The 14,928-nt window shown below is 37.5% G+C and overlaps 1 protein-coding gene across 8 annotated transcripts in view; it reads left to right on the forward strand.

The window, feature by feature from the left end:
- TRIO (trio Rho guanine nucleotide exchange factor) overlaps positions 1 to 14,928 on the forward strand; it is a 509,362-nt gene that overhangs the window by 405,027 nt on the left and 89,407 nt on the right. For all 8 annotated transcript variants that reach the window (XR_011966271.1, XM_072605443.1, XM_072605438.1 and 5 more), the window contains one exon: positions 1,615 to 1,858. Coding sequence is in view for 7 of the 8 variants with exons in the window: in XM_072605443.1 (XP_072461544.1) it covers positions 1,615 to 1,858 (244 nt within the window). In the remaining variant the exon portion in view is untranslated. The remainder of the gene's footprint in view (positions 1 to 1,614; positions 1,859 to 14,928) is intronic.

The following is a 14,928-nucleotide window of genomic DNA, read 5'->3' on the forward strand; positions in this document are numbered from 1 at the left end:
TACATGCATTTCCAAAGAAGCTCAGTTGAGTCTCATGCTGCTATTATTTTCATTTTTGTTGATCTTCTTCTTCTTCTTATCTCATTCTTCTCAAATTGTTTGCTGGGAATAAAATAACTGCTTTTTGTAGTTAAATAAAAATATTAGGATAAAATTTCATCTTGTGTGGATTCGTGGAAAGCATCTTCAGTACAACTCCAGGGTCTCATCCCATTCCCACCACATTTTGATTGCTTGTCCTTTGTCTCTGTATTTTGCAAGTTTCTCATCCCATATGGGAATGATGAACATTTGGTGTGACAATATCTATTTAAAAACTTTTTCTTAGGTTTCTGTGTATCATTCTTATGTCCAGGTGATTGTAGGAATCAGTTTGGTCTGTGATAATGCTTCGATTCTTATATAGATCCTTGATTGAGTTCTGAAGGATGTTTTGTATTCTGCACTTGTAGTTTGGACAGATGTCATTTGTCATTCCAAGATATAAAATTCTAACTACCAAGTAACAATCATCAGTTGCCACTACTAGGTCCCAGATACAGAAGATAAAGAATATTTGTTGTTGACTTGGTGGTGTAAAGATTGAAGCAAAATTTTTTCTCCCAGGTATGGTGTGGGCCAAGTATATTTATTTTTAAAGAACTCAAGGGAGAGAATTTCACGTACTGTGAGCAGGACACCTCCAGAAAGCACTGGAGTGTGTGTGGACTTAGCACAATGCCTGGCACATATTAGGTACTTAATAAATGTTTATTGAATTGAATTGTTTGTGTATATTTTATATAAATAAACACACACCCATGCATCAGCCTGAAATTACTGAATAAAGCTCTTTAAAGAGCAAGCCACCTAAACTTCCGTCTTCAGCCAGCTTGGGAAGACAGAGGAAATGATTCCCATTTTTTAAAAAAATATTTTTAGTGTCTTTTGATGTTCCTTTATCTTTTGTATCTGAGACTTTTTGTAGCTAAGAAAGTTCAATTGATAATATCTTCAGCCTCTGAAAAATATGGATAACTTTAATCTTAATTAATAGGGAAAGGATGTAGGAAATTTCTTGACCGAAAAATATCAAATAATAATTATGAATGCTTCATGGATCTGTAAGTTCCTCAGTGCGAGTACTGTCTCAGTCAACCAAGATGTTAATCACATTTCAGTTTGGTAGGCTGCTATTGCAATCTGCTATTGCATCAAAATTTATCTCTCCAAAAATCAACTGGTTTGCCTCTCCCAACTCAGTTTGAGTGGTCCTCAGACAACAAATTTAAAATCCAACAAAGTATTCAAAGTATTTCTAGGATGATCAGATTTGCCAACATTTGAGTTTATATGGCCCAGCCTTTGGGACCTGAAGGGCTCCCTTAGCCTACAATAAGACATTAAAATGGGATCTTAGTGATGGTAAAACTTTTGGCCAGACATCACTATGAAAGTCATTATCTGAAAGGAAAAGTGTCATGGAGTTCAAGAACTCCTAACGTCAAAAATTATGTTCATGAGAATGGGAACAGGAATTCCTAGCTCAGAGTCCATTGCTGGAGCTGCTAAAAGTTGCCTGCCAGGGAACATACCATGTCTGATCATTTCTTTTCTCCTCTTTTTCTTTCACAGCTGTCTGGTGGCTGTGAGCTGACAGTAGTGATCCATGACTTCACAGCATGTAACAGCAATGAATTGACCATCCGCCGGGGCCAGACTGTGGAAGTTTTGGAGAGGCCGCATGACAAGCCTGATTGGTGTCTTGTCCGAACCACTGACCGGTCCCCTGCTGCAGAAGGTCTGGTTCCTTGTGGTTCACTCTGTATCGCCCACTCTAGAAGCAGCATGGAGATGGAAGGCATCTTTAACCATAAAGGTAGGAAACAGTAATCTGTAAATAACCAGGTATCTTCTGGAACATATATTCCTTTCCCTTATACAAATTTCTTACTCCTTTGTGACATTATACCTTCCTCTGATGCTCAACAACTCCTTGACTTGAAATCTGCTACACCAAGGATCGGTAGAGGGAAATAAAGATATTTAACCTGGAATAGAGAAAACTTGAAGGTGGGGTAGGGGGTGTGGGACAAAGTGATAGTGTCTTCAAAAATACTTGAGTGGTTGAAGTCATATGGAAGAGAAATTAGACTTTTCTTCTTGGCCCAGGAGCGTAGAACTAGAAGAAACTAGTTGTAGAGAATTAAGTTCAAGGTTGTTGAGAGGCAGATTCTTACCTCTTTTAAAAAAAAAATCTTCCTAACAGTAAGACCCATCTAAAGTGAAATAGACAGTCTTGGTAGATGGTAAATTTCACATCAATAGAGTTCTTTAATGGAGGCTGGGTTACTACTTCTTAGATAATTCCCACTCAGGGATATAGTGTTGTGTAAGAAAAAAACAACTCACTCTTTTCAACATGAAGTAGCCTAGCGAAATCTTCCCCATCCTTTTTCTGGACAGTAATTTTTTTCTTGATCCGAAATTTAGGACTTTTCATTTACTGTATTAAATTTCATCTTATTTGATTTTGCCCATTATTCCTGCATGCCAAGAACTTTTTGTATCCTAATTCTGTCTGCCAGTGTATTTGCTCTCCTTCCAAACTTATGTCATCTGCAGATTTGATAAGTAGGTCTATATTTTTATTCAAGCCATCAATTAAAATTTTAGTAACGCTGGACCACAGACTAATTGCTAGAATAATTCAATATTAGGGAGACTCCAGACTGCCTTTGGTTCATTTATCATCATCACTCTTTTCATGTGGTTCTTCTGACTGGCTCCAAATACCTCTAAATATTCCTATTCTAGTTTTTATTTCTCCACGTCCTCCAAAGGGATATCATGAGATGCTTTGTTAAGTGCCTTACTGAAATCCAAATGGGCTTTGTCCACAGTATTACCATAATCTGCCAATCTAGTAATCATTTCAAAAATAAAAATGAGGTTTGTCATTACTATTTTTCATTGAAGCCGCATTGGCTCTTAATCAATAAATAAGAACCTGTTATTAAGCACTAGATAGGTGCCAGAGATACAAAGCCTGAAAATGAAATTAATCTATACCTAGTATTCACAAATTACCCTTTTTAATAATCTGTCCTCAGAATTGCAAGGAATTTGAAATGTAGCTCACTGGCCATAGCATAGTGGATAAGGCACCAGAGATAATAGAGTTAGGAAGACCTGCATTCAAATCCTACTTCACTGTGAGCCTTGTAGTCCTGGGCAAGTCACTTATCATTTCTGTGCTTGTTTCCTCACTCACCGGAAGCCCCTGTTTTTTATATTTTATGCTTCCTGATGCCATTCTTACAATATTATGCCACTCTTTGGTATTCATCCTTAATTACTTGCCAAACTGAATGAATATAAAATAGTAGCTTCCATCTTCTGTGTGTCTTTTTAAAATTTTTGTTCCTCGGTTTCTTGAAGAGCTCTGCCCTTCTCTTTTGACAGCTCCTGCTTTTCTTCCACTTTAGAATCATTTGGCTTTGTGTGGCTGGGCCTTCTATTAACTGAGAGTATTCCATCACTCTGGGACTGACTTCTCCCTTAGAAGTCAGCTTTTGGCCATAAGATCCACCTGGTCTTTTTCTGGACTCTTCAAAAATCATCTTTGCCAAAGTCTAGGGGAGGTAGAGGCAGTTTCAGAAAAGCACTTCCCCTTGTCACTTAGGAAGGATGAAATCAGCAACATGTCAAGTCTGACATTTCCCAGCTACTCTGCTTTTAGCAATCAGAGGCTGCCAGCAGCTGAAAAGATAATCTATTACTATTTCCTGCCTCTTTGCTGGCTTTGTAGGCTATTAAGGGTACTGGATCCTGGATCCTGAGGACCTGAATTCAAATCCAGTTCTGCTGCATACTACATGTATGAAGGTAGACAAGTCACTTGACCTCTCTGGGTCTTAGTTTCATCTTTTGTAAAATAAACAAGTTAGATTAGATGGCTTTTGCTGTCCCTTCATGATCCATATATATGATCCTATAAAAGTTTTATCTATTTCCTTTTGGGCTAGTGGGGTCTATGATATACTGTCTCCATTAATCTTTATTCAAATGCTCTCCACCATGTTCCCTTTCCCCAACACTTATATATCCACATAGAAGAACATGTTCTGATATAAAATGTGGCTTCACCACCCCTCCTTTCTGAGTAAGATAGATCCTCTTCCGTTCCAGTATATTCCATGTTGAATCTCAAGCACTGAACTTTAGTAATGTGTCCTCTGGAAAGAAGATATCACAAAATAGTATCATAAGTCATAGAAAGGACTCCTATTTCCTTTAAAAAATTAACATTAAAAATCTGTGGCAACTGAAGCATAAACATCTTAATGGACTTTGGTGGTGAGGTACCCCACAGCTAAGAAAGCTAGTGCAAGATCCAGAAAGCATGTGACTCAAAATAGTAGGTGAGTTAAAGGAACCATCTCCAATTATAGGCAAAAAAGAGTTCTGTTCTAGATGTGGGCTATGGACAGTAGTGCCATGGATAAGTCTTTGCTGGGATTCCTTTAGGAAGAGTCATTTTTGCTTAGGCAATTTTTTTTAAAATTTATTTTCAGTGTTTTACAGTCACTACTATATAACTTAGATTTCTTTTCCTCTCCCTCCCCCTTCTCCCCCCCTACCTCTCCCCTCACTCCCTCTCTGAGACAGCATACAATTTTATGTAGGTTCTACACATACATTCCTATTAAATACATTTTCACCAGTCATGTTGCAAAGAAGAATTAAAATGAATGGGAAAAATCGTGTAACAAACCAAAATGTAATACAAAAGAAAATGATCTGCTACATTCTGCGATTGAATTCCATAGTTCTTTCTCTGAATGTGGAAGGCATTTTTTAGGCAAAATTAATGAAGCAAAAAATCCTAACTCAGTATGTAGTGAATTCTTTACATGTGTGGTAATAATGAGTGCCCCAGCATTGAGGCTGTAAATAAGATCTTGACATTGTTCCTGTTAAATCTCCTAAAGACGATCTCTGCTTTGGAGAAAATAGGAATCAATCTCTCAAAAATTTTCCTAATTTCTTACTTTCAGTGATACATTAAGAGATTTTACAAATTCCTCATGTGAATTTCCTTATTTATGACTATAAACAGTGTTTTAGGTGTAAAGATTTTGTTAGCAAAATTTTAAAATCAGCATTTCCTTGGTTTAAGTTGGGAAATATTCATATTATTTGTTCATTTCCATAAATTATTCCTTACACCAAATCAGCTGAGATTTTTAAGCTCCTGCAAAAGGTGAATAAAAGAATTTACCAAAAGAAAAGCCTCCAAATGACCTTAAAATGGTATTCTGTAGTGACACTTAGTGGAAAATGTACTAAACTTGGGGTCAGAAGAATGTGGATCATCCTAGACTTGGCTCCACCACTAATTCACATTTAATTTCTTGGGTCATTAATATTCTTATCAGAAAAATGATGGCATTGTCTTGAATGATCCCCCAAGTTCCCTTCTTCTAATTCTAAAAATCTCTGATTCTGTTCATTCAGTGAATAATGATTTCATTCACTCTAAGAGTGCGTACAGGAGGGATAATGTTTAGTTTGGCTCTGTTGGTATGGACAATCACCTAAGACCCTCAGTCTTTCCTCTTCTGTATTAAATCTTCTTAGTGCTGTTAAACCTCCCTCATTGCTTCTCCAAACTTTAATAATTCTCCAAGTCTTCAGCGTTCCTCTTTGGGCACGGAAGCCCCCAAATGGGCAAGTTACTGAGATTAACTGAGCTAGCATTAACTAACTGAGAACTAAATAGTGCAGATGTTACATACAAATCTTACTATGCTTCATCATCCCAATGTCATGCTTGCTTTCTAAATTCTGGGGATACACTGTTGACCAACAGTCAGTTTGGTACTCCTGAACCTTTTAGGACCAACAGAAAGTCAGTTATTCTCTATCTTGTACATGTGAGGCTTATTTTTCTTCCCAAAGGCACTAAAATACTTGGCCTCATTTAACTTAATGCTATTTATTTTGGATTGCTCCAATTCCTTTTTTTTTTTAATTTGTTACTTCCTCAGCCTTCAACAGATTCACCATTATTCATGTCCCTATTGCTTACCTCTGTTAAGCCTCCTCCTCACTGACCTCCTTAAGGTTACTGAACTGCTAGCCATAATGTTTATAGACCTAGGGGTGTTTAGCAGACCAGCTGAGATCTTTGTCCATTAAGTTCAATTTCACTGCCTCCAGGCCCAACCCTATTCTTGATCCCTCAGGATTTAAATGTGGATTTGCTGCCACCTCAGTAAGGAGTGGGTTTAGTTTGGCTACACTTTTCCCCTGGAGGCTCCAGAGAAAGGTTGAGACCTTTGAGATTTGAGCCAAAAACTAGAGTACAAATCTTAATTTCCGGTGAAATTCCCCATATGCTCAGAGCAGCATTCCTCTTTGCCATCATTCAGGGCTTGAGCACACAGTCATCTGTTTGGTTTACCTCAGCAGGAGGGAAAAGATTTTTTAAAGTTTCACATTGTCTTGGTAATGCTTGGGAACCGAGCTAAAAAAGAGTGCCAGTTTCCTCCTTAAGTTAACCCACTAAAAGAAGAGTGATGTTGAATCCAACTATATCAAATAAGATTTGTATTTTTAAATTTTATATTTGTCACTGTTATGCATTCCCCATATCTTTCGTGTATGCAGTAATAATGTTAAAGACACCTTTTCTATATAGCACAGGTCTTGACATCAAGAGACTTGTATGTGAATTCCAGTTTCACCATTTACCTTGCATTGCAATTTGGGGCAAACCACTTCATCTCTATAAGCATCATTTTCCTCATACACAAAATAACAATAGAGAGTAATACTTAATCTACTTACCTCACAGAGCTGATGTGAAGGTCAAGTAAAATGATATATCTAATGTCTGTGTAGGTATATACCTGGAAATGAACTCAATTGGTCACACATTATTAAGTGGCTGTTAGATGCAGTGTAGGATTTCTCTGTGTATTTTGGATGATTGTTGCTTTATTCGTGACACTTTTTTCTCTTATGCTCTTTAAAATTTAAGAAAAGTTATTCTGTTATCAGGGGAGGGTTACACTTGAAGGTTGGGATAAAGCAGTGTTATCCAAAAGTGATTGTGATGTTAAAATGAAATCAGTATATTTTATGGGAGGAAAAAAACTTTAAGGAATAAATGAGAATTTAAATTCTCTCATTTGATAAATTTGTACCAAATGATTTGACATAAATCACCAAAGAGGATTTTGTAGGGCTTTTGTTTTTTTGTTAATATTCCAATATTCCTACTGCTATGATCTTTTTAACAAAAAGTTTTGTTGATGCCTTTTGTTTGTTTTAAATTTCCTTTTTTATGGTGCCTTTAATGATAAAAATACATATTTCTCATATAGAAAAAAACCATTTTCTGTTAAACTCTGTATATGAAAGAGTTAAGCAGATTATAGAAAATCTAAATACAGAAATATGATTGAGAGGGAGAATGCTAAGTCACCTCTCTTATATAAACACTTCATTCCTAACTTAGTCAAAAAGCTTTTAGTGTTGAAAGGGGAAAAAGTCTCTTTGAGAGTTATTTTTAAACATTTAGTTATGGTTTATTTCCAATTTTTACTGAGTTCTGGACTAACAGGGTAACTACTATAGACTTGAGAGGCAGTCAGTACTGATTGGCTAGACAGGACCCAAGGAATAAGATGGGGCTCAGACCAGTCTGAACAGTCAGTATCCAGAGTGATGGGCGATATTTTGTAAGATCTACTTTTTAGTGTTTGTTGTTTTTTTATATACCTGAATAACTGGACAGAGAACTGAATTATACAACTGTTTTTTTTCTTCAGTAAGAAATGTTAAGCATGAAATAAGGCCCTAGAATGTGAGAGGGTCACAAAGCCATTGCAACACTTCATAAACTGTTAAACACAATGCAAATGGGAGCTATCCTTATTGTTATTCTCTTGAGAAATGCTTGCTGTGTTCTATAACGATGTGTTTGTTTGGAGATACGACTATTAATAGGTTTCCCCCCAGACATCTTTCTTGGAAAGGTAGCCTTTGGATTCTAAGTTACCTTTACTGTTTTTACCCTTTCTTATTTCTCACAGGATCTTTTTCAAGAGAAACACACACACACACACACACACACACACACACACACACATATGCACACGCACACAGACACACACACACAAAAATGATGTGAAAGAATAGATACTAGTTCTTAATAATAGTTACTGCTTTATCTCTGAAATAATATCCTACATATAGGGCAGTGCAGTGTGAAAATTACTAGTTTTGAAGTTGAGTGACCTAGATTTGAATACCAGTTGTGAGACGCACCTTGGTCAAATCACTTTTGCTCCTCAGTTTCCACATCTATAAAATGAATAGTATTGGACTAGACTACAGGTTCTTAATATGGATCCAGGGGTTCTCTGAACTTTTCCTTCCATTGTAAATATGTCAGTAGGCAACAAACACTAATCTGTAAAAGGGGTTCATGATACAAAAAAGATTAATAAGCTTGACTGGATGATCTCCAAAGTTCCTTCTGAGTCTTGATCAAAGAACTTGCTTTTTAATATAAATTTTCTTCTTCATTAAAGTTTCCAATTGCCAAATGTGTTAGGAAATCGGTTTAGTTTTAAGAGATGTAGTTCTGCAAAGTTGTGGTGAGTGAATATCATAATCTATTAAATTTGTGATAATAATTGTAGACTCAGTCAAATGAAGTACTCTTTTAAGGCTTACAAAGCACTGTACATCCATTATCTCATTGATTTTCACAAGGATCCTATAAAGTAAATGCTATTACATCTATTTTGATATTATATTTGATTATATATGTATAATATTAGATATAATACAGATATTATCCCCATTTTACAGATGAAGAAACTAAGGTTCAGAGATATTGAATTTTACTTGACCATGGGTTACCCAGTTACTGAATGTTGGAATCAAGATTGAATTAAAACCCAGGTCTCTCCAGATTCCAGGTTCTAATCTCTTTCCATTATTGTGTAATTGATAGCTCTATAGAAGTAATTAAGGAACTAAGAAATTCCTTACAGGATTTAAGATTCTGTGATTTAATTTTTTGGGGTTTTTTTTTTTTTGTATTTAAGTTTATTTATTTAAGTTTTCAACATTCATTTCCACAAAATTTTGGGTTCCAAATTTTCTCCCCATTTCTACCCCCCCACCCCAAAATGCCAAGCATTCTAATTACCCCATCACCAATCTGTCCTCCCTTCTAAGATCCCTCCCTTCCCTTATCCCCATCTTCTCTTTTGTCCTGTAGGGCCAGATAACTTTCTATACCCCATTGCCTGTAATTCTTATTTCCTAGTTGCAAGAACAATACTCAGCAGTTGTTCCGAAAACTTTGAGTTCCAACTTCTCTTCATCCCTCCCTCCCCACTCATTCCCTTTGGGAAGGCAAGCAATTCAATATAGGCCATATCTGTGTAGTTTTGCAAATGACTTCCATAACAGTTGTGTTGTATAAGACTAACTATATTTCCGTCCATCCTATCCTGCCCCCCATTGCTTCTATTCTCTCTTTTGATCCTATCCCTCCCTAAGAGTGTTGACTTCAAATTGCTCCCTCCTCCCACTGCCCTCCCTTCCATCATCCCCCCTACCCTGCTTATCCCCTTCTCCCCCACTTTCCTGTATTGTAAGATAGGTTTCCATACCAAAATGAGTGTGCATTTTGTTCCTTCCTTTAGTCGAATGTGATGAGAGTAAGCTTCATGTTTTTTCTCTCACCTCCCCACTTTTTCCCTCCACTGAAAAGTCTTTTACTTGCCTCTTTCATGAAATATAATTTGCCCCATTCCATTTCTCCCTTTCTTCTCCCAATATATTTCTCTCTCACCACTTAATTTCATTTTTTTAAGATATGGTCCCATCCTATTCAATTCACCCTGTGCTCTCTGTCTGTGTGTGTGTGTGTGTGCGTGCGTGTGTGCGTGTATGTGTGTAATCTCACCAACTACCCAGATACTGAAAAAAGTTTCAAGAGTTACAAATATTGTCTTTCCATGTAGGAATGTAAATAGCTCAACTTTAGTAAGTCCCTTATGATTTCTCTTTGCTGTTTACCTTTTCATGCTTCTCTTGATTCTTGTGTTTGAAAGTCAAATTTTCTTTTCAGCTCTGATCTTTTCATCAAGAATTCTTGAAAGTCCTCTATTTCATTGAAAGACCATTTTTTCCCCTAAAGTATTATACTCAGTTTTGCTGGGTAGGTGATTCTTGGTTTTAGTACTAGTTTCTTTGACTTCTGGAATATCCTATCCCATGCCCTTCGATCCCTTATCTTGTGTTATCCTGATTTTATTTCCACAATACTTAAATTGTTTCTTTCTAGCTGCTTGCAATATTTTCTCCTTGACCAAGGAACTCTGGAATTTGGCCACAATATTCCTAGGAGTTTCTCTTTTTGGATCTCTTTCAGGATATGATTGGTAGATTCTTTCAATATTTATTTTGCCCCCTGGTTCTAGAATATCAGGGCAGTTTTCCTTGATAATTTCATGAGAGATGATGTCTAGGCTCTTTTTCTGATCGTGGCTTTCAGGTAGGCCCATAATTTTTAAATTGTTTCTCCTAGATCTATTTTCCAGGTCAGTTGTTTTTCCAATGAGATATTTCACATTATCTTCCATTTTTTCTTTCTTTTGGTTTTGTTTTGTGATTTCTTGGTTTCTCATAAAGTCATTAGCCTCCATCTGTTCCATTCTAATTTTGAAAGAACTATTTTCTTCGGTGAGCTTTTGAACCTCCTTTTCCATTTGGCTAATTCTGCCTTGAAAGCATTCTTCTCCTCATTGACTTTTTGAACCTCTTTTGCCAATTGAGTTAGGCTATTTTTAAAAGTGTTATTTTCTTCAGCGTTTTTTTGGGTCTCCTTTAGCAAGGTGTTGACCTGCTTTTCATGCTTTTCTTCCATCTCCCTCATTTCTCTTCCCAGTTTTTCCTCCACCTCTCTTACTTGATTTTCAAAATCCTTTTTGAGCTCTTCCATGGCCTGGGACCATTGAATATTTAATTTGGGTGTTTGGGATACAGAAGCCTTGACTTTTATGTCTTTCCTTGATGGCAAGCATTGTTCTTCCTCATCTGAAAGGATGGGAGAAGATATCTGTTCACCAAGAAAGTAACCCTCTATAGTCTTATTTGTTTCCCCCTTTTTTTGGGCATTTTTCCCAACCAGTTCCTTGACTTTTGGGTCCTTTGTCAAGTGTAGGTATACTCTGGGAATCTGTAAGATCTCAGTTCCTCCAAGGTGGCACAATCAAGCATGTACTGGTCTGGATGCGGGAAAGAATTTTTGTGCCCAGAATCTTAGCAGTTACCTCTCCACAGCCACCTGGCCCTCCAGTTCTGCCAACTCAGCACTGGGGGCTGATTTTTCAGATAAGCTGGATGGCCAGGGCCGCCATTCAGTGTGAGACAAAGATCAGCTCCCCCAAGACCTCCACACTGAGCCCAGGCAAGAATCAGCTCCTTGGTGCCCTCAGGGTTTTTACACTTCGACAGTGGAAGTGGCTGTTGCGCCTGCCTTTGTGGCCTCTGCAGCAGCTGACTAAGGCCAGAGCTATGGAAGGCATTTCTCCCTTCCTGGCCAGCTGAAAAAACCCCATCACTAACCTTTGGTGCCTGTGGGTTGAGGGATCTGCGGACCCACTGCTGCCTCGACTGGGGATTCTGCGACTGGAGATTCTGCCCCTGAGGGCTGTTCACCAAGCTGTGCACTATGGCCAAGGCTGGGCTGGGCTCTGCTCCATATACCTTGTAACAGATGTTTACCGTGGGCCTTTCAGGTCACGCTGGGATGGAAATCTCCTCCACTCTGTTGTTCTCCACTTCTGCTGCTCCAAAATTTGTTGAGAGTATCTCTCTACAGGTATTTTGTGGGCTGTGTTGGGAGACCCTGCGGATGTGTGTCTTTCTACTCCTCCATCTTGGCTCCGCCCCCTGTGATTTAGTTTTTTAAAAGTTATAATGCCTTTTATCTTTTAACAACTTTTATCTTTATTTTTCTCATCTTTCTTCTTTACCATAAACTTTCAGTAGCATGGGAGCAAGAGTGGAGGTTGTTTCCAGAGGTCACTGAGGGTTGGGGTTTGGTAAGATAGGAATCAAGTTTAGAAAACCGTGTGTATTTGAACTGATCAACTATAGGGTCAAGACTATGAAAGCAAGTGACTCCAGAGCAGGGGGTATGGTGTTGGACAAAGAGAATAAAGAATGGTGGAGAGACTGACCGGGGTTCACAGTGAAGATGTAGAAGAAGAAGGAGGCACAGGCAAAGATGGAAGAATAGAAGGAAACCTGAAAGGATGGCCAAAGGTTTGGATGTTTGTTGTCATAGGGAATAAAATACAGTCAGTTCCAACTTCGTCTGATTCCCAGAAGATAAATTCATGTAGCTCACCCACTAGTGCTTGTTGTCCTTGTTGATGGCCATGACTTTTGATTGAATCAGAACTCAATTCTAGGTTCTTGTTCAGTGAGGTCAAGGAAAGGCAAATCCTAGCTGAAGCTGAGCTCTGCCATTCTGAGGTTATGGCTTTTTTCATCATTACTGACCTTTAACAGCCTGGACTCCATACTTAGTGGGAAGCACGGTTTGAAAGATGGGACCAGCTTAGAAATTCAGTGGTATATTGAATTCTTTGGTGGCATATTGCTGCTCTCAAAGCCCAGTCTTGAAGCAGAAGATATTCACAGCATTTGAATAGGGACTTTGATAATCACTATTTGTGAAGCTGGGTCTCCTTGGTTTGTGGGTGAGAAGGCAGGTCATCTCCATGGGACTGTATTTCTTTCCACTTTTACATAACATGTATTGTACACTTCATCTGTGTTCTTTCTGAATTCTCATGGAACTCGTATCGCTAAAGCCCAGATAGATCTTGTATAACAGAATTAAAGTGAAAATAGCTATTTTACTGTTTCTGAAGAAATTAGCTTTAACATCCTCAGAGTTTTAGTATAATAAATTTTTCTCTTTTGTTGGGTTATGTACAGTACAGTACCTACAATTTACTTTGGAGGTGTTGAAGGAATGATTAACCTGAGCTGAATTTGGCGTGACAAAAGGAAGGGAACAATGAGTTGGAAAAAAAATAAAATCTCAAGCCTGCTGCTACCTTGCCAATCTAATCTTACCAATATAAGAGCTTTAAATAAGTGTACTGTATTGTACTAAAGAACAAAATAAGTTCCTCACAATACAACTCAAATTGCCCTCTTCTCCTAAAAAAAATGAAGCAGTTACGGATAATTGAACAATGACAGAGTCATTGGATTAAAAGTTCCTTCTAAGTCAAATAGGCACAGTCCTAAAGACGGGGCTGGAAAGTTTGTTCTTAAGTTTTTTTTAAGTACTTAGGAATAAACCAGTGAGTTTAGATTGGTTATAAAATAAGATTAGAAAATATGGACCTAGTCATTAACAGTAATATAAACAGTCTAGGATTTAATGTCCATTATGTTCATTATTTTTCCCAGTAAAATGGCATAGGTTCCTATTTTTTTAAAAGTACTGAGAATTATAATGCTTCAAACCCATTAATCTTAATGATGCTACATTCAGATTATTAGGGAATTAGAGCTATTTGGATATGTAAGACAAAGACAGGAATTCTAAAAAGCATGAACTAAGGGACTTTAAGCCATTTACTTTAAAAACTAAAGGCAAATTTCTGAGTTCTGAATAGATCATGTTACTGTCCTATCCTGTAAACTCTATTGATTTTCTATTTCTTCTAAAATTAAATTACTCTCTTTTCCATATAAGGCCCTTCATAAATTATCTCTCCCCTACCTTTCAAGGGTTGTTATATATTACTCCTCTAAGTAACAAGCATTTAAGTGCCTACTATGTGCCAGACTGTGCTTTACTATTTACTGTTACTACAAATATTATCCCATTTGATCCTCACAAAACCCTTGGAGGTAAGGTACTATTACTATACCCATTAAACTTGTAACGGACAGAGCTTAAATGGCTTGCCCAGGGTCCCAGAGCTATTTAAGTGTCTGAGGCTGGATTTGAACTCAAGTCTTCCTAACCCTCGGCACCCAGTACTCTTTCCACTGTGCCAAGTGGAGAGCTGCCAAGCTGACCTTCTTGCTGTTTCTCACAGGTAATAAATATATCATCTCCCTTCATCATGCCTTTGCCTAGACTATTGCTGATGCCTGGGATGTTCTTCTTTATCCACTAGTATCCTTCAAAGCCCAGCTCATAGTGTGCTCTCCTTTCCTCCCTCTCCCCACCTGCTGGTGCTGTACTCCCCAAATTACCTTAAATTTATTTTGTGCATTCTAGAATGTCAGTTCCTTAAGTATTTATTATAACCGAGTTTTTCATCCACAGAGCTTCAAATAATGCCAGGTACAGGGTAGTTGCTTAATAAATGCTTATTGCTTAGTTAACCAGTTTATGGTAATTAAACTATTATTGTAATATCTCATCTTATGTGCAGTTGTTATTTGAGGCAGTTTTAAATTATGGAACGATTCTTTCATCTGGTTACTTTTAAAATAAAATTTCTGTATTTTTGAGCAATCAAAATTTCCTAATTTAACTCAGTGTGCTCAATTTTTTTTAAATTCTAAAGGGAATCGAGTATCACCAGTGCACATGAGCACTGTTACAAAACTAGATCTTCTAAGAAGTTCAGAAGTCCTGATTTGACAACAAGACATCCTTTTAAAATAGGTCAGATTTCCTGCATTCTCTTCAGAATGAGGAGAATATCACCCTGTCATAGGCTGCTCATTGTTTAAACACTCCCAGAATACTCAGAAGTGAACGTGGTCATCTGTGTGTTTCTGTATACTAGAAGCCTAATCAGAATCCAAAATCCCTCCCCCACAATTCCATATTTATTATTGTTCCAGAATTTCAACCTATATTTTAAGTGA

The sequence above is a fragment of the Notamacropus eugenii genome, chromosome 4 (genome assembly GCF_028372415.1).
Source record: "Notamacropus eugenii isolate mMacEug1 chromosome 4, mMacEug1.pri_v2, whole genome shotgun sequence".
NCBI lineage: Eukaryota > Metazoa > Chordata > Mammalia > Diprotodontia > Macropodidae > Notamacropus > Notamacropus eugenii.